We start from the raw sequence: 19,958 nt of genomic DNA, 5'->3' as shown, positions 1-19,958 counted from the left end.
GAAATGAGTTTCCAGGCTTAAAACACAATTTTGCTTGCTAAAGAATTAGAGGAGAAATTGGTTTCACATGTCAAAGTGGCTCTCAAATCTTTGATACTATTTTAGGTGGTCTTGGAATTATGTGCTGGTTATAATAGATGCATGATGGTTTTGCACAATCTATTGCTCCAGGATGCCATATTGCTTTTCTGCCATATACTTATTAACGCTGTTCTCCAGTCATGCACAATCTCCACCATGTATTTACGACGATAGCTGCAGTGTGAGCGGACAATCATTTGCATTTTATGTCTTATGTCAAAAAGATCTTTTATGTGGGTTGAGGTTAAAATTGGAATATCATGAATGCCAAGGTTCTAGCTCACAAGAACGAGGTAACCTAAACAGTAAAGTTTAGTGCCATCTTCATTGTAAAAAAGAAAATGAGTTACTGAGTAACTGTTTCAGAGTGGTAGCCATATTAGTCTGTATCAGCAAAAACAACAAGGAGTCCTTGTGGCACGTAGAGACTAACACATTTATTTGGGCATAAGCTTTTGTGGGCTAAAACCCACTTCATCAGATGAATGGAGTGAAAAATACAGTAAAAAGAATATATATTACAGCACACGAAAAGATGGGAGGTGCCTCACCAAGTGGGTGCTAACGAGCCAATTCAATTAAGGTGCAAATGGCCTATTCTCAAAAGTTGACAAGAAGGGGTGAATACCAAGGGAGGAAAATTTACTTTTGTAGTGCAAATGGGGCCAATGCAATCAAGATGGCCCATTTCTAGCAGTTGACAAGAAGGTGTGAGCATCAGCAGAGGGAAAATAACTTTTTGTAGAGACCCATCCACTCCCAGTCTTTATTCAGGCCTAATCTGATGGTGTCCAGTGTGCAAATGAATTCCAGTTCTGCAGTTTCTCATTGGAGTCTGTTTTTGAAGTTTTTTTGTTGAAGAACTGCCAATTTTAAGTCTGTTATTGAGTGTCCTGGGAGACTGAAGTGCTCTCCTACTGGTTTTTGAATATTACAATTCTTGATGTCTGATTTGTGTCCATTTATTCTTTTGCGTAGAGACTGTCTGGTTTGGCCAATGTACATGGCAAGGAGGCATTGCTGGCACATGAAAGCATATATCACATTGGTAGATGTGCAGGTGAATGAGCCCCTGATGGTGTGATTGATGTGGTTAGGTCCTACGATAGTGTCCCTTGAATAGATATGCAGAAAGAGTTGGCACCTGGATTTGTTGCAGGGATTGGTTCCTGGGTTGTGTGGTGTGTAGTTGCTGGTGTATATTTGCTTCAGGCTGGGGGGCTGTCTGTAAGCAAGGACTGGCCTGTCTCCCAAGGTCAGAGAGTGAGGGATCGTCCTTCAGGATAGGTTGTAGTTCCTTGATGATGCACTGGAGAGGTTTTAGTTGGGGGCTATAGGTGATGGCCAGTGGCCTTCTGTTACTTTCTTTGTTGGGCCTGTCCTGTCGTAGGTGACTTCTGGGTACCCTTCTGGCTCTGTCAATCTGTTTCTTCACTTCAGCAGGTGGGTATTGTAGTTTTAAGAATGCTTGATAGAGCTCCTGTAGGTGTGTGTGTCTGAGGGACTGGAACAAATGTGATTGTATCTTAGAGCTTGGCTGTAGATAATAGATCGTGTGATGTAGTCTGGATGAAAGCTGGAGGCATGCAGGTAAGTATAGCAGCCAGTAGGTTTCTGGTATAGGGTGGTGTTTATGTGACCATTGCTTATTTGCACTGTAGTGTCCAAGAAGTGGATGTCTTGTGTGGACTGGTCAAGGCTGAGGTTCACGGTGGGGTGGAAATTGTTGACATCCTGGTGGAGTTCCTCAAGAGCCTCCTTCCCGTAGGTCCAGTCACTGTGCAATCCTATTAGCACTGCCCTTGTCCTTCTCTTCCCCTGGCCTATCTTCTCGTCCATTTTTGAGCTTTATTTGCCTCATCACTTAGGAGTATGCACTTTGGGGTCGAAACCACGTTTTTATGTGATGGCCTTTTAGTTCATTCCATTGATAGTTTACTCATTTGGTTAGCTTTTTGTTTGTACATTTTCGGCAAATTTGAATCGTTTTCATTATGAAATTACATACTGTGCTTACCCATTATGGACTGTTTTGAATTACCTGTCAGTAAAAGGAATTAAGAAGTTATGAACCACTTGTTTCAGGACATGAATATTCAGTTTTATTTTCCATTGAGAAGTTTTAAAACACCCTTTTATTCTAAGATTTAGGAATAAAGTATCTGTTCTTAACTGTTGATATTTATAACCTTCTCAAAGCTCTGTCCAATATCCCTGTTTGGCCTTAACATTACATTCTGCACATTAATTCTAAGTAGCATTCTGTAGAGAGTTTTTTTTGTGCATTCAGGTGGGTTCTTATGTATTGCTGTATATTTCAAAGAGACCTCTGTCCTTTTCAGCAGAATGCAGCAATACAATTTTTCTTTAGAACACTTTGGAGGTTTCACAGGTTCCAGGAACACAAGCCACATTTGATGCAACAACTGTTTTCTTTTGATTTGTTAGTGTAACCAAAGCTAGAACTCTTTGTGTTCTCTTTCAGCATTTTACATTCAGCTCTTTCAACAATTGTGGGTTGACTGCGCAAGTTTTGCTGTTGATGTCATAGCAAACACAGGTGTATTAATGCCAAACTGAAAAAAGGTCTTGTTTCCTTTTGTCTTTAGAAGCTTGTTTAGAGGGCTGCTGTTGCAGGTATATGCAACCAAGGAAGGAATTTAAATTTTTCACTTTAAAAATGTGCTTCAATGTTAAAAGGCAATGTAATGGTTCTCTCTTTTTAAGACAGCTATTAAACAATTTCTTTTATGTTTATAAGGACAGTACACTGAAGACTTTAAATACTGTGTTACTACAGTAAGTCATGGACCAAACACAAAACAGAATTAGTTGCATACTACAGCAGTTACACGCTACTCTGATTCAAGTATAAGTGCTAGTAAAGCGCTCATAACCCAGATACTAAGGGACAAGAAAAACAGCCTGAGGATATCCTGACCTAGAAAAGGGGCAAAAAAGAAGAGCCCCTATGAGCTTTTTTGTTCTTCAGTGTCCTCTGAAGTAGCAATAGTATGTTTCAGAGCAGAGACTGATATATCTTGGGAGATCCCAAGGGGGCGCAGTACACTCCCTCAGGACTCTATGAACTCAGCAGTATGCAAAGCTCCGTTGGTTGCAGGATCAAGCCCTTAATTATTTTATTCTTTCTATGTATTAATAGCAACAGAAGCATCAATCTGATTATAGGCAGAGATCCCTGAGGGGGAGAAATAGTATACAATCATGTAACAGGTTTCAGAGTAGCAACCGTGTTAGTCTGTATTCACAAAAAGAAAAGGAGTACTTGTGGCACCTTAGAGACTAACAAATTTATTTGAGCATAAAAGTGAGCTGTAGCTCACGAAAGCTTATACTCAAATTAATTTGTTAGTCTCTAAGGTGCCACAAGTACTCCTTTTCTTTTTGCGAATCATGTAACGAAGACTACATCATAGTAAATACACACAAAGGGACTGCTGAGGTTGCTTGATCCCCTATGATGCGTTGTGTGGGTGCAAGGTCTGCCTGCATGGAGCAGCTTGCAGGATTTGAGCCTTACTGTTTTCCATGATGCTCTCCTAATGAACCTTTAAGAGCCATTATCTTTATGGATTATAAAGCCAGAAAAAGCCATTATGATGACCTAGTCTGACCTTCTGTGCCGCAGAATTTCACCCAGTCATACCTGCATCAAGCCCATATCTTGGGTCAGCTACAGCATATTTTCTTAAAGACACCCACATTGATTTAAAGATGCCAACTTATGGAGAAGCCACCACGTCCCTTACTGACCCAGTTACAATGGTCAATTGCCCCTTTAAAAAAAAACAAAACAGCACCATCTCTCTAGTAGCAGTCTAGCTTCATATTCAAACCCTGAGGACTGCAAAGGAGCATGGAAAGGAGCACACATGCGAAACATACACTCTACCACTAGAGCTACAGTCAACATCTTGAGCACACTGGTATCTAGTTTATATATTGTTAGAGTTGGTACTGCAATACTGTTACACATTAAAAACACTCTTTGTAGGTAAGGTACTGTTCTCAAAGAACTGAATTTTATTGGCCATCCTAGGGACAGAAAAAGGTCTGAAGCTTTGATCCACTACGTTCTCTACCGGAGATTTAAGTACTGATCTACAGAAGGTAACATTACCAAACACTAAATATCCTGTTAGCTTTTGAGTATCCAGTAATACTTAGGTGGTATAACTAAATTTAGTAGTGGTATTATCTATTTTGTTTTGCTTATCTACAATATTATATTCCCTTTTTATATGTTTGTAATTTTTTTATTGAAGAGTGAATAAAATAGTTTAAACAGACATGAAAGTTTTTTTTTACATGCAGGAAGTTAAAACTGGTTTGGTCATGATTTTGTCATTAAGTCTATAAAACAGAAAGGTAATGGACTTTGCAGATACTTAATAAGCTGTGGATATATATTAGTCATGTACTGTCAAGCATAATTGGCAGTATAAACAGAAATACAATTCAGTTTCAGAAATCCATCAACATAAAATACTTAAGCATCAAGTTTGATGCCCCTTTAGGAACCGATTAAGTCATACTCACATTTGCAGTTTAATTCGGCTGCAGGCTATGTCAGTGTTAGCAACTACAGCAGCAAAATGCAGACTGTTTGTGAAGCAGAAAACTTGTTTAAGTGTACAAACTAAGTCTAATTTTGCTTCTGTCCTAATTTTTCTGATGTGAAAAGGCTAGAAAGTTGTGAATACAGAATGCATACTGAACTACCATACCTCTTCTAGCCCTATAGCATCCTTAAAAGACTACACAGAACATTTAAGTTGAAGAATTGTATCTTTACTTCATACTTTTCCTCAAAGGAAAATTGCAGATATGCCACAGTTTTCCTTCAACTGAAGTAGAAGTCTCATGCTCCAGGACAGGGCAAATGCAAAGGACATACTGAGAAAGCGGGACGATCAGCGAATTATCTCAAGTGCCTATACACAAATGCAAGAAGCCTGGGAAACAAGCAGGGAGAACTGGAAGTCCTGGCACAGTCAAAGAATTATGATGTGATTGGAATAACAGAGACTTGGTGGAATAACTCACAGGACTGGAGTACTGTCATGGATGGATATAAACTGTTCAGGAAGGACAGGCAGGGCAGAAAAGGTGGGGGAGTTGCATTGTATGCAAGAGAGCAGTATGACTGCTCAGAGATCAAGTATGAAACTGCAGAAAAACCTGAGAGTCTCTGGATTAAGTTTAGAAGTGTGAGCAACACAGGTGATGCCGTGGTAGGAGTCTCCTATAGACCACCGGACCAGGGGGATGAGGTGGACGAGACTGTCTTCCGGAAACTCAAGGAAGTTACTAGATCACAGGCCCTGGTTCTCATGGGAGACTTCAATCACCCTGGTATCTGCTGGGAGAGCAATACAGTGGTGCACAGACAATCCAGGACGTTTTTGGAAAGTGTAGGGGACAATTTCCTGGTACAAAGTGTTGGAGGAACCAACTAGGGGCAGAGCTCTTCTTGACCTGCTGCTCACAAACCGGGAAGAATTAGTAGGGGAAGCAAAAGTGGATGGGAACCTGGGAGGCAGAGACCATGAGATGGTCGAGTTCAGTATCCTGACACAGGGAAGAAAGGAGAGCAGTAGAATACGGACCCTGGACTTCAGAAAAGCAGACTTTGACAACCTCAGGGAACTGTTGGGCAGGATCCCCTGGGAGAACAACATGAGGGGGAAAGGAATCCAGGAGAGCTGGCTGTATGTTAAAGAATCCTTATTGAGATTACAGGGACAAACCATCCCGATGTATAGAAAGAATAGTAAACATGGCAGGTGACCAGCTTGGCTTAACAGTGAAATCCTTGCTGATCTTAAAACACAAAAAAGAAGCTTATAAGAAGTGGAAGATTGGACAAATGACCAGGGAAGAGTATAAAAATATTGCTCAGGCATGCAGGAATGAAATCGGGAAGGCCAAAACACACCTGGAGTTGCAGCTAGCAAGAGATGTTAGAAGTAACAAGAAGGGTTTCTTCAGGTATGTTAGCAACAAGAAGAAAGTCAAGGAAAGTGTGGGCCCCTCACTGAATGAGGGAGGCAACCTAGTGACAGAGGATGTGGAAAAAGCTAAATGTACTCAGTGCTTTTTTTGCTTCTGTCTTCAAAAACAAGGTCAGCTCCCAGACTACTGCACTGGGCAGCACAGCATGGGGAGGAGGTGACCACCCCTGTGTGGGGAAAGAAGTGGTTCGGGACGATTTAGAAAAGCTGGACGAGCACAAATCCATGGGGCCGGATGCGCTGCATCCGAGAGTGCTAAAGGAGTTGGCGGATGTGACTGCCGAGCCATTGGCCATTACCTTTGAAAACTCATGGCGATCGGGGGAGGTCCCGGACGACTGGAAAAAAGCTAATGTAGTGCCCACCTTTAGAAAAGGGAAGGAGGAGGATCCTGGGACCTACAGCCCAGTCAGCCTCACCTCAGTCCCTGGAAAAATCATGGAGCAGGTCCTCAAGGAATCAATTCTGAAGCACTTAGAGGAGAGGAAAGTGATCAGGAACAGTCAGAATGGATTCACCAAGGGCAAGTCATGTCTGACTAATCTAATTGCCTTCTATGACGAGATAACTGGCTCTGTGGATGAGGGGAAAGCAGTGGATGTATTGTTCCTTCACTTTCGGAAAGCTTTTGACACGGTCTCCCACAGTATTCTTGCCAGCAAGTTAAAGAAGTATGGGCTGGATGAATGGACTATAAGGTGGATAGAAAGCTGGTTAGATTGTCGGGCTCAACGGGTAGTGATCAATGGCTCCATGTCTAGTTGGCAGCCGGTATCAAGTGGAGTGCCCCAAGGGTCGGTCCTGGGGCTGGTTTTGTTCAATATCTTCATTAATGATCTGGAGGATGGTGTGGATTGCACCCTCAGCAAGTTTGCAGATGTCACTAAACTGGGAGGAGTGGTAGATACGCTGGAGAGTAGGGAAAGGATACAGAGGGACCTAGACAAATTAAGAGGATTGGGCTAAAAGAAAGATTGGGTGTAAAAGAAATCTGATGAGGTTCAACAAGGACAACGGAAGAATCCCATGCACCGCTACAGACTAGGGACCAAATGGCTAGAAAGCAGTTCTGCAGAAAAGGACTTAGGGGTTACAGTGGACGAGAAGCTGGATATGAGTCAACAGTGTGCCGTTATTGCCAAGAAGGCCAATGGCATTTTGGGCTGTATAAGTAGGGGCATTGCCAGCAGATTCCCCTCTATTCGACATTGGTGAGGCCTCATCTGGAGTACTGTGTCCAGTTTTGGGCCCCACGCTACAAGAAGAATGTGGAAAAATTGGAAAACGTCCAGCGGAGGGCAACAAAAATGATTGGGGGCTGAAGCACATGACTTTAAGAGGAGAGGCTGAGGGAACTAGGATTATTTAGTCTGCTGAAGAGAAGAATGACGGGGGATTTGATAACTGCTTTCAACTACCTGAAAGGGGGTTCCTAAGAGGATGGATCTAGACTGTTCTCCGTGGTAGCAGATGACAGAACGAGGAGTAATAGTGTCAAGTTGCAGTGGGGGAGGTTTAGGTTGAATATTAGGAAAAACTTTTTCACTAGGAGGGTGGTGAAGCACTGGAATGCGTTATCTAGGGAGGTGGTGGGATCTCCTTCCTTAGAAGTTTTTAAGGTCAGGCTTGACAAAGCCCTGGCTGGGATGATTTAATTGGGGATTGGTCCTGCTTTGAGCAGGGGGTTGGACTAGATGACCTCCTGAGGTCCCTTCCAACCCTGATATTCTATGACTACGAAGACCATGGCAAAAAACTGTCCGACTTCAACGGGAGCAAGATTCGGACCACCACAAACTGAACGGAGCTTGCACAGAATTTTTCATGCCCAAGAACTTGGGAAGAATAGTTAACTTGATAGCTTGATTTGCATTCACTAAAAAAAAATCAGAGGCCTTTTATAACAACTCCATAGTTAAGGATCAGTTCTATTTCACATTTAAAGTAGAGATTCAATTTCTTGGTTTATTAAAAATTCAGCACACATCCTGTCTAAAACTTGCAGCACTTGTTCTTTGAACAGAGAATGAATTTTCTGAGGATTTACAAATAAATTTGTTAATTAGCTTGAATTAAATCATTAAAAACTGCGCCCTTTCAGAAATTTAGCATCAGTACATGCTATAATTCTACTGACTGTAATGACTCAGTGGTATGAGGGAGACTGGTCACATCAAGAATTCTTCTTTGTAGATTAACTGCTCCAGCAGTCATTCCTCTTTAAAAGATTCTGTGGCTAGACGCTAGCTTAGGCAACATGGCTTGAAAGGGTCCCCAAGACATGGCTACCTTAGCTCTACTGTGTACTGAAGCAAAACTACTGGGGGTGCCCTTACAGTACCATGAGACATCGGGAAGGAGGCAGAGAACATTGAATGGCTGAGTCCTGCACCCCCTCAAGTGTAAAAAAAATTATAGGGAGAAATGCACATTAAGGCACTTGAACAACCTTAACTCTGCATGGCATCAATACAGGCAGAGTTAAGGTTGTTCAGGTGCATTTCTTATCTTAACATATTGGGATTTCTTTTATGGGTAACCTTAATTCTGAATTTCCTGGGTTTACAATGCTTGGGTTTGCGGATAATTACAACATCTAATATTTTTTACACTTAAATTTCTGATGAGTACTCAACTTTAATCCAATCAATGTAGTTTTTTGTAGGGGATATCTACTAAAAAGTTTCTATTAACTTTGTCTACCCTCTAACAATGGTATTACAGTTAGAGTTTACCATTTTTTAAACAGCAAAAAGGTAGATGGATTCCTCCTTCTTAAATTTATGTGTGAGTAGGGTTGGTTAGTGTTTGCAATAATCCATGCTTTCATTATGTGATATATATCAGTACAGTAAGTCCAAAGGCAACTGTGTGCCTCAACAAAAGATTAAAAAAAAAATCCTAAATTGTAATACCCCCTCAGGTATTACAAAACCCAAATAAGGAAATAGTCTTGTGCTTTCCCTTAAAGGATATAACGGATTAACTTGTGTATAGGGCAAGGAAGATAACTCCAGAGTCGTGAACCAACAGAAGAGATTCTACCTCTTTTCTTCTCGATTACATCTATGGAACAGCCAGTAGTTCCAGTCCCTCTATCTCAGTAAAAGGGATAGAAGGATATAGGTATTACCTGAAGTAGGTTGCTTCAGTAATCAAAAATCCCAGTTTGTAAATGTTCAAACTCAGTGGTATCAGAAAAGTTCTTCCATTCTTGCTCAAAGTAGTTTTTTTTTTTTTAATTATATTCTTAGATCTAAGCAAGGATCTCTTTTTAAGTGACAAAGCTAGCTTTTCTAGCTGATTAGAAATATTACTTTGTCAAAGTTATTTACCTGCGTGGTTCAGTGCAAAGTATAAAAGGCAAGCCCCTTTCTAATTAAACCAGAGATTCACCAGCATTCAGTTCTGAGACTTTGCTCTTTCACTGCTGAAAACAAGGCCTGAAAATTCATGTGATTATAGTCACATACTGGACCCATTGTGGATACATGGATTCCTAAATACACACACACACACAGTATATCCGCAAGGTGCACTACAAGGTGGTTTAGTGGTTGCCAAGCAACAGACAGGGGCTCTAGTGCACGGTCCCTTTCCTCTTTTCTTACGAAAAAATATTGCCACTATGTTCCTGCCTATTCTGGGCTCAGATGAAGAGGGGTTTCCAGCCACCAAGTGCTTTAGTCTCATTCAATAGGACTGTTACAGGCAGCTTGTACTGGAATCCAAAGCAACCTGTGAAAGGTGGTGTCCCAGGGCAGCTACCCCTGCCATAAGTCCAAACTACTCTAAATCTGGAGTATAGAGAATAATTATGTGTATATGTAGACAAAGAATCCTGAAAGGAAGGTAGGAGGTGTGGGCTCCAAACAAGGGAAAAAAAGGTGTAGAGAGGTTAGTTGAAAAAGAGAGAGAAAAGGAGAGATAATCCATGCAAGAGGTATTCCATCAAATGAGGTTAACAGAGAGATTTCAAAAAAATGGGCTTATCCTATCCCGTCCTTAGGATGCTTATTCAGATGACGGATTTATGACTACAATAAACCTCAGAATGAGCGTGAGGTCTCAAGCACTAAGTAATATCTAAGGAATTAGTTTTGGTTAGGTATCTGATATCTGTAGTATGCCACACTATGCTGTTTTTTGAAAATTCTTCCTAAGGTAGAACCAGCAGACCTAGGAGCTCTCAGCTACTGAGTGGCTACAGACATGCTTCAGGGCTATGTGGCAGACAATGCATTTGGCAGCCTCTCCATTTGGCATGAAGGGCTTAATTCTCAGGCACAGCACTCTACTGGACTTGTTTATTGCTAATTTAACTGAAGTTAGTTCCCTATTTTTATCAGAGGGTCTGCCCCATTCCTTCACTCATTGATTTGATATTCCCCCCTCCCAACTGCTGAATGTGTTTGTGCAGGTGATTTTTATATTTTTTGTAATAACTGTATACTGTAGTAACTAAAGAATGCTTTAATGTCAAAGTAATCAGCTATTTATTGCCAAAAAACAAGGGTTTAAAAATATTAAGTTTGTAGCATTTATGGTTGTAATGGTGTTAGTCTGAAACCATTTTGAAATGTGAATTGACCCTATTCTTCTCAATCAAGCGTTGACCCTGAAGTCTAATGATTTCAAATGATTGCAAGTGCAACATGTACTTATTTGCCCGTTCCAAAATGTCTACTTGTAGACATCTGAAACTTGGCGGAAGCTAAGGTTACTCCTCTGTGACTTAGCATATTTTCAAACACAAGTGTGCTGTTGCATGTAATTTGCACATGATTAACAGTCTGTACACAAAACTTGGACACTGCCACATGTAAATTGGGGGGAAAAAAAGAAAAAAAAAAGAAATATCAAAGCAGTCCTAAAAGTACCTTGCATTATATGTTCCCAGAATAAGGCCCAGTAACATTACTAACTATAAAGAAGACATTTTGCCTTCGATCTTTGTGCAAGCTTCCAACGCACATCAGTAGGTGTCATCCATGGTGGACTGACAGTGTAAAGTATAAAAGGAAAACCCCTTTCTAATTAAATCAGGGACTATATTAAAAATTTTAATTCGGTGTTCCGCTGACTGAATTTGTCATCACTGAAACAATTAATGTAACAAATACCTATTCACTTAAGTGGCACAGCAAGAGACTGCCATCACAATTGAAATTTGTTATCCTGTTCAGTTATAGACTTCCATGCATTTGTTTTACTATGTGGCCTAGTGTGGTTTGGCTCAGCAGTTTTCAGCTTCCTGTTAACAGTTTTGCTGACTAGAGAAGCAGTGCTGTCTCAAGGACTTTTTTTTTTTTGTTTTTTTTTTTAAAAACATCTTTTTGGTCTGCTTTCAATAGCAGGGCTGCTTTTAAAGCAAAAAGGAGGCAACAAGTCTAAATGCAAGCAGGAATACTGTATAATCTAACTGAATGTGACAGCTCAGTAAAGAAAGAAAGAGACGAGGGAAAAGATCCAACCCTGAGACGCAGCATGATGCACTTACAGTACACTTTTTTCAAAGAGAATAGTAAATTGTTCCCTGCTGTAGCCCTTTGTTTGCAAGTTTAACAGTGCTGGGTTTTAATAAGACTTATCTGACGTAAATAAAATGTGATTTAAAAGTTAATATTGCAAAAGGACAAACAAGCTTTTTTTTTTTTTTTTTTTAAATGCACCTTCAATATGGCAGGTGATTTTTCTTTAAGCAACCTAAAGCCACTGCTCAGAAAATGAATCTGTAGGATCTACTTAGAGTGAAATCTGACCTTAAAGTCTAGGAAAGCTGTAGGCTGGCAGAAAATAGAATACAATATTCCGAGTCTCAATGACCTCATAAAGCAAGGATTAAAGAAGAACCAGTCTTACTCTATTTTTACTGCCACCAGACGTTTATTGAAGATACCCGGTTATTAAAACAAGACAAGACAATGGCACCCCAGGCAAAAGCAGCTCTCTCTATGAAACCAGAGCTGAAACCTGGTTAGTTTATATGGGCTTTGTGAAGTGGCCTCAATATTTACTATTTTGATCTAATAAAAGTTCTCTGGAATTGTGTGCACAACAATAAGGGTTATGCTATCAAAATAACTATCCAAGGAATGCTAATGACTATCCAATAAACGTTCCCCCACCCCCCAAATATAACGATTTACTTTTTGTGTGCGCTTTTTTTGTTTACAAAAAGCTGAATGTTCTTGATTGAACTCTTGCTGGATAATCTGAATCTGTCACAGGCCCAGATTAATTCATTCAGCACACCAGATCTGACCTGCACGTTGGAGTCCAACACTCCATGGCTTGAAGAGTACCAATTATCATAAGCATTCTTTTGGTTTACAATTCTGTGTAAATTGCCTTTAGGATTATTTATATACAATCATTTTCAAACACCTATCATTTTTTGAAGACCTCTTTTCAGAAGTGCTTGCAAAATATAATCCTCCCCTTTAGTTGTCAGACTCATACATAACCTTTCAAGGCAAGTGACCATCTAGACTATTTTCTTCTAGCAGAATCTCTCTTAGCAAGTACTGGACTAAGGAGAAGAAGAAAACAGAGCCTTTTGCAGTGACAGGACTGTGTTTCTTAAAATTATTAATTTTAAAATAGTTTTCAATGTCAAAAAACTATACTATTGAACCATTCTAGCATAGCAATAAGCCACTGCTATGTTGTGCATTTGCAGGTAACTGGTGCATACCTCTGGTATCCTGAAAGCCTATCTATGAGCCTTCAACTGCCTAAGGAATATCCTGCTAATGCACATTGTGGTATAGTTAATCACTATGTGAAAACAGAGTCTTGTAAGTTATTTAAAAATTGAAAACCAACTAATATACTACAACAGAGTTTTTAGTAAAACACTAAGAGAAAATAAAAACATTGCAACATTTTCCCTCAACTAGTTTGATAAGTGTATTATTCACTTTCCTGATCCTCACCCTGGGTTTTCTCCCAACCGCATGCCCAAAAGACTAGCTGGCCTTTTACAGACTGTCTGTAGCCCAAATACCACTAACTCTCCTCTAAGGAAAAACATTAAAGTTATTTAATCCCTTCCAATTTAAGAACTATAGAGAGTAGGAGAGCTGCACCAAGCTCAAAAGTGGAATATCAGGTGAAATTTTCAGAAGTGCCTGGAGTGACTTATGAAGACACACCCATAGAAAGTCAAGAGGACATGTGCTCCTAAATCAAATGGGTACTTCTGAAAATTCCACCCACAGACCTCATTTAGTCACTAAGTTCTAGAGGGTTACTACTGTAAAGGGGGTCAAAAAAGCAGCAACAGGGACAAACACTACAATTTACAGGAAATCTGTCTTTAGTCTTACAGACATATAGTTGTGCCAGCTCTCCTAGTGACAATATCCTTGCTCTGCAGTATCTGAGATTTTAATGGTCAGAAAGGCTTGTTACAATTTGCTGAACTGTAATTCTCATTCTTTGCTATGATAACTAAGCAAAAAAGTGTTATAATTCAGAAAGGTAGAAGTACCTACTTGACTCAAATAAGGGCTGAATCCTTCTTGGGAGATACTGAACACATCTTGTGAGGTAGAGTAGAGATGGGCAAAATTGTTTGAAAAAACAGTTTATATTCACCTAAACATGCAGTTCAGTTAATCTGAAACTCTTTGCAAATTTGACACTAATTCACCCAATATTTTCGGCCAGTTTTTTTTTTCAGGCTAGATTCACAAAATGGCAGGAAGAGGTGGTGATGGTACTACCCACCCATTTTATAATTTTTAGCCCAACCATTAAAGCACTCACCTGGGCTGTGGGAGATCAGGTTTCAATCCCCACTCAAGAGCATGGCTTTGAACCCTAACCTCAAGGCTGAACAGTCATTTCTTCTGTCTCTCTCTGGCCTAATGACTACCCAGCTATTTCATACAAAGTTGAATTGCTTCACCAGGAGGGAGGGAGGGAGAGACAGATGTCTTGGAATACCCCATAGTATGGTAGGGGTATTGTTCAAACCCCTGCTTTGAAATGGGGATTTTGAATCCAGTGGCTCAGTTTAATAATGATAAGCAGAAATGCACTAGACCGAAGCTACTTATTACAGAATCATATTCAAGGCGTGTTAATGTACTGAAGGCTAAACATCGATAGGCATTTCCATTACAAAGCAAAAACAAATCTGAATAAGGGCCTCATCATTATCTCTACCGATTATTCCCCATCCCCGTGCTAATCTTGCTCCCATTGGATTCAAAGGTGCAAGATCAGATCCTAAACAAATCAAGAGCAAAAACAACTATTTTCTACTACAAATCAACTTTCAAACAGGAGAAAATGTAGACCTCATAAAATAATGTCAAGATTATGGATACTTGATAAATGAAAGAACTTGAGAAACAAACGTACCTTTACCAAACAATTTTTGTGACCTGGGACAGAACCATTTACATAAATAATGTTGTTCTTTGTGTTGATCCTCCACACCTGCAAGATTAAAAAAATGGAAACCTATGCATTTATTATGGTTTCAGGATTTATTCAATTTACTATTTATAGCCAGTTAAAAGTTGGTAAATGTAAGCCATTGTGGAGTAAAATATAGCTCTGCAATTGGGATGCTTATGCAATGTAGGAATATATTTTATAATATATTGTGTATGCATGCAAAAGGCATAAGTATGCCTTTTCAATGGCAAAATAAAACACAAATGTGTTAGCAGAAGTTGGGACTCTGGGGAGAAGAGGTGTGACTGAGCCTTTTATGTTATTTTTCCTAAATTTGCCCCAACATTTTAATCAAACTCAACTTTGAGCTGGCACCTCTCAAATACATTTGAGGCTTGAACCATAAGTCAATAGGAGCCTGTCTGCCAACTTCAATCAGCCCTTGAAGCTCAGATATTGATCCAGCAATCATAATTTTACTTCAGTCTCTCTTCCCGTTATAGTGAGAGCTATAGCAAAATCTTGCAGGACAAATTAGCAGGATAAGCAAGTGTCATGGAAATGTTTCAGAGTAGCAGCCGTGTTAGTCTGCATTCGCAAAAAGAAAAGGAGTACTTGTGGCACCTTAGAGACGAACAAATTTATTTGAGCTTAAGCTTTCGTGAGCTACAGCTCACTTCATCGGATGCATTCAGTGGAAAATACAGTGGGGAGATTTATAAACACAGAGAACATGAAACAATGGGTGTTACCATACACACTGTAACCAGAGTGATCACTTAAGATGAGCTATTATCAGCAGCATTACCAGCAGTAATACAACCGCATTTGCTCCAACCCCTCAGACAGAGACAAACATCTACTAGATCTCTATCAAGCATTCTTACAACTACAATACCCACCTGCTTAAGTGAAGAAACAGACTGACAGAGCCAGAAGAGTACCCAGAAGTCACCTACTACAGGACAGGCCCAACAAAGAAAACAACAGAACGCCACTAGCCATCACCTTCAGCCCCCAACTAAAACCTCTCCAATGCATCATCAAGGATCTACAACTTATCCTGAAGAACGACCCATCACTCTCACAGATCTTGGGAGACAGGCCGGTCCTTGCTTACAGACAACCCCCCAATCGGAAGCAAATACTCACCAGCAACCACACAACAGAACCACTAACCCAGGAACCTATCCTTGCAACAAAGCCTGTTGCTAACTGTGTCCACATATCTATTCAGGGGACACCATCATAGGGCCTAATCACATCAGCCACAATATCAGAGGCTCGTTCACCCGTGCATCTACCAATGTGATATATGCCATCATGTGCCAGCAATGCCCCTCTGCCATGTACATTGATCGAACTGGACAGTCTCTACCTAAAAGAATAAAGGGCCACAAATCAGACGTCAAGAATTACAACATTCAAAAACCAGTTGGAGAACACTTCAATCTCTCTGGTTACTCGATTTCAGACCTAAGAGTGGCTATTCTTCAACAAAAAAAAACTTCAAAAACAGACTCCAACGAGAGACTGCTGAATTGGAATTAATTGCAAACTGGATACAATTAACTTAGGCTTGAATAGAGACTGGGAGTGGATGGGTCATTACACAAAGTAAAACCATTTCCCCATGTTATTTTCCCCCCCACCCCCCACTGTTCCTCAGACAGACATTCTTGTCAACTGCTGAAAATGGCCCACCTTGATTATCACTACAAAAGGTTTTCTTCCCCCCCCCCCCCCCCCCGGTAATAGCTCATCTTAAGTGATCACTCTCCTTACAGTGTGTATGATATAACCCATTGTTTCATGTTCTCTGTGTATATAAAAGTCTCCCCACTGTATTTTCCACTGAATGCCTCTGATTAAGTGAGCTGTACCTCACGAAAGCTTATGCTCAAATAAATTTGTTCGTCTCTAAGGTGCCACAAGTACTCCTTTTCTTTGTACTATCTAAAGAGGTCACCTGTATGGGTAAGCGCATCTTCATTCCCATTTAGTGCTGTGAACATGTGTGCATCAGGAACTGGACTGGGACAATAACCTCATTTGATACAGGGCAGTGAACAGGGCAGCCACCAGATTGTAAGAACTTATTGCACTGCTGACCTGGCCTGGATCCGAACTAGAGCTGGCACAAGCTCTAAGAAGTCAGCTGGTAGCCTTCCAAAAAGTACTTTTCCTGCTCACCTCGCAGAACGACAGTGAGGCATATACCATATGTGCTAAAGCCTCATCTATAACTCCCATCCCACCTCCAAAACCCAAGCACTTAGGATGCATGCACATGTGGGAGCAGAGCAGATGCCTTCTTTTTAAGTTACAAGATGAGGATGGACACATGCTGTTTGGGTCTTTTTGGCTCTCTCTTTCATGGTCCAGTTATGCTGACCTAGTTTGGGGTTCTGACTGAAATGTGATATTGCACTATGGAATGTTCCCCCTTTTCAACCCAAGCAGCTAGTCAAACACTGGGAACCCAGGGATCTTCCAGGTGGGAGCAGAAATTGGTGACAGTGAGGTTTTTCTTTGATGAAGTTTTATTTATAAAGAATGCACAAAATCTTGTGTCACTGAATGCAGAAAGAATCAAATAGCAGGAAACAGCTTCTTTTGTTCAAAGCACCAACACCCAAAAACCTCTCCTGACATTTCTTCCAGGGTTAGATGCTGTATTTTCAGCTGCTCTGCCTCTCCATTCAGGGTGTTCTCAGTTTCTAGGTGTTTTTCCTCCCTTTTCCCCTCGCCTCCCCACAAAAAAATGATACTCAGCAAAAGTATCTGGATGGGTTCACATTCTTTTTTGGCTTAGGCCATGTCTACAGTAGAGAGCTTACAGCAGCACATCTGTACCAATGCAGCTGTGCCACTTTAAGATCTCTCGTGTAGCTGCTCTATGCAGACAGCAGAGAGCTCGCCCGTTGACATAATTAAACCACCCCCAATGAGCAGCGGTAGCTATGTTGGTGGGAGAAGCTCTCCCGCCAACATAGCACCGTCTACACCGGTGCTTCTGTTGGTGAAACTTATGTCGCTCAGGGTGTGTTTTTTTTATACCCCTTAGCGACACAAGTCATACAGCCAAGAGTGGTAGTATAGATTTAGACTTTGATGGGGGCTTCTGATTAACTCATTCTGATAGTTATGGCAATTAAAGGAGGCGTTCACACCCAATCTGAAAGAGGTTTGTGCTCCAAGCAGTCACCAGTACCTGTCAGCATAACATGGTATTCTAGAAGCTGCCAAGCCTCATTATCTGACTGAAATAGAGAGTGAACTCTCTCCACATGTGACTACTATATTTAGAACTCACCTTTAACCCAAAAGCGGTCCTGTAGACATTACCCATTTTCCCAGGCATTTTCGTTCCACGGAACACTTTGCCAGCATTCTGCATCAAAATAAGGCCAAAAATTACATAATTAGAAAAGGTACCATTGCAAACTGAAAGGGGTAGCAATTACAAAGCTTCCTGGCAAAGTTCATGGAGGCAAGGAAGGTAGATTACAAATTCAAACAGAGAAGGCTACACTTGTTAACGTAGACTGTTTCACATATTGGACAAATTGACACCAAGAGGAATCTTAAAGATGGTATTTGCAGTGTTGAAGATCCCCATTACTGATTAGCATTTGTAAATGCTTCCTACTGGCGTGCAAAGTTTGTGTGTTATCGGAAATAGTGTAGACTCACTGTATCATGGCAAGCTGAGACTTCCTGTGTAACGTACAAATACATTGTCAAGGTACACTGAAACAATACAGGGTGTTCCAGCCTCGACAAAGCTGTTTACAGATCTGAGGTGACATCCTCACTCCTGCACCTTTACATCAGGTAAAATGGTCAAAAAGGAATAAGAGAGCTCTAAAAGCCCTCTTTAAAAAAAAAAAAAAAAAAAGAGGATTCCCCTGCCACAAGCCTTTATGCAAGGCCCCTTTGATAAATACTGGAGTAGGGGGTGTGCCAGAGGGTGGCTGCGGAATGCAACACTGCCTCCCATAGCACAGCTCAGGGAGGTTGCTATAACTTAGACTGCTTTTCAAGGCTCTCTAAATTACCTTGTGGCCCATACCAAGATCCTAAAGCAGTCTAGGATCAGGAGGGTGCAAAAATAGCTTAAAGTCACTTTAGCCCACTTCACCCTGGTCTGAATTCTGGTCTTCGTCTTCTAGATGTGCAGCAGAGAATCTCACCCTTAGTTTTTCCTTTTAATAGGTAGGTATGTTTTCAAAATTATACCCCCACAAACAATACCAGCCATACCCCCGTTTTTATTTGAAAGTTCATTTGGGCATCTTGGCACAGTGTGTATTGTGCACAGGAAAAAGATAGAAATAAAGGCAGTAATTTTCACCTTCCTTAAATAGCCTGTGCCAGTAGACATGTCGGAGTACAGTTCTTAGCAGGAAACAGAAGTCAGTTAGGCGACAACCGATGAAGGTTGTCTCTACTTCCATACCATCATCTAGGATTCTCTGCTGCTTCCTTCACCTCCCATGTGCATCTGTAGTGTTTCTTTTTCTTTAACTTGTGTCAAAGTCATGAGCCCAGAGAATCAACTGCAGTAAGGCTAACGGGGGATGTTCCTGTACTCAACACTGAAATGAAACCCACAGTTAAAATGGTCCATATGGATATGATCCAACATCATGGACATCACTTTGCTCTGGTCATCTTATCTTCCCCCTTTACTTCTCAGTTTCCTAGTCTATTTTTTTCATGAAATTACAAATGGCACAAACCCAGATGAAATTCAGAATACCTATACAAGAGTTACTTCAGGTTTCTTAATGATTAGTACCAGCTGCTAAACAAAGTGTTATATAGCCAGAAAAATCAAATTTTCCAGCATTATACGAAAAAAATGCCAGAAGTAGAGCTTAGCAGCCCAATTTGCAGTTGGAATGGAGATCAGTACTAGTTGTTCCTATAGTACTATGTGGCCTGTCTTGTGCAGCATAGTATCATTTTCTCCTGAAGTTCTCTCAAATGTCAATCATTTCATCCATTCTTTTGGACATTTTTTTAAAAATCACTCCAGGAAATTTTTAAAGACGACGACATAATCAGGTCTCAATACAATGGCTTTGTTGGTCCCAGCTCTGGTTCCCTGGCATTCAGAAAATACAACTGTTTATATAACACTTAGTTTAGTCCCAATAATGTGCCAACTTCACAGGTCCAAAGTTTATATACTTGATAAATGTAAGTTTTAGAGTCATTTTAATCAGAAGCGTCTAACTGTAAAGTCCAGACCAGCTATCTAGGGAATGGACTTCTTAATAATACGGAAGCATGTAAAGAAATCAATAGCACACTTTATTTTAGCACTGAATGCTGTAGTTTGAAAGATTTGTTAAATAAGGACTATACAAGCTAGTTAAGATCAAGATGCTACATAAAATTCCACTGTAAACCCTTCAAGTC

General features: G+C 40.6%; 1 protein-coding gene across 2 annotated transcripts in view; it reads right to left on the bottom strand.

Annotated features, from left to right (window-relative positions):
• The window catches only part of MRPL3 (mitochondrial ribosomal protein L3), a 63,414-nt gene that overhangs the window by 7,117 nt on the left and 36,339 nt on the right, over positions 1–19,958 (bottom strand). For both annotated transcript variants that reach the window (XM_038392655.2, XM_043508937.1), the window contains exons 8-9: positions 17,845–17,922; positions 14,490–14,567 (exon numbers count right to left, since the gene is read on the bottom strand). In XM_038392655.2, coding sequence (XP_038248583.1) covers positions 14,490–14,567; positions 17,845–17,922 — 156 coding nt within the window. The remainder of the gene's footprint in view (positions 1–14,489; positions 14,568–17,844; positions 17,923–19,958) is intronic.

This window comes from Dermochelys coriacea, chromosome 2 (genome assembly GCF_009764565.3).
Source record: "Dermochelys coriacea isolate rDerCor1 chromosome 2, rDerCor1.pri.v4, whole genome shotgun sequence".
NCBI classification, from domain to species: domain Eukaryota; kingdom Metazoa; phylum Chordata; order Testudines; family Dermochelyidae; genus Dermochelys; species Dermochelys coriacea.
Note: the sequence above shows the minus strand (reverse complement) of the source record. Positions and strands in the feature narration are given on the sequence as shown.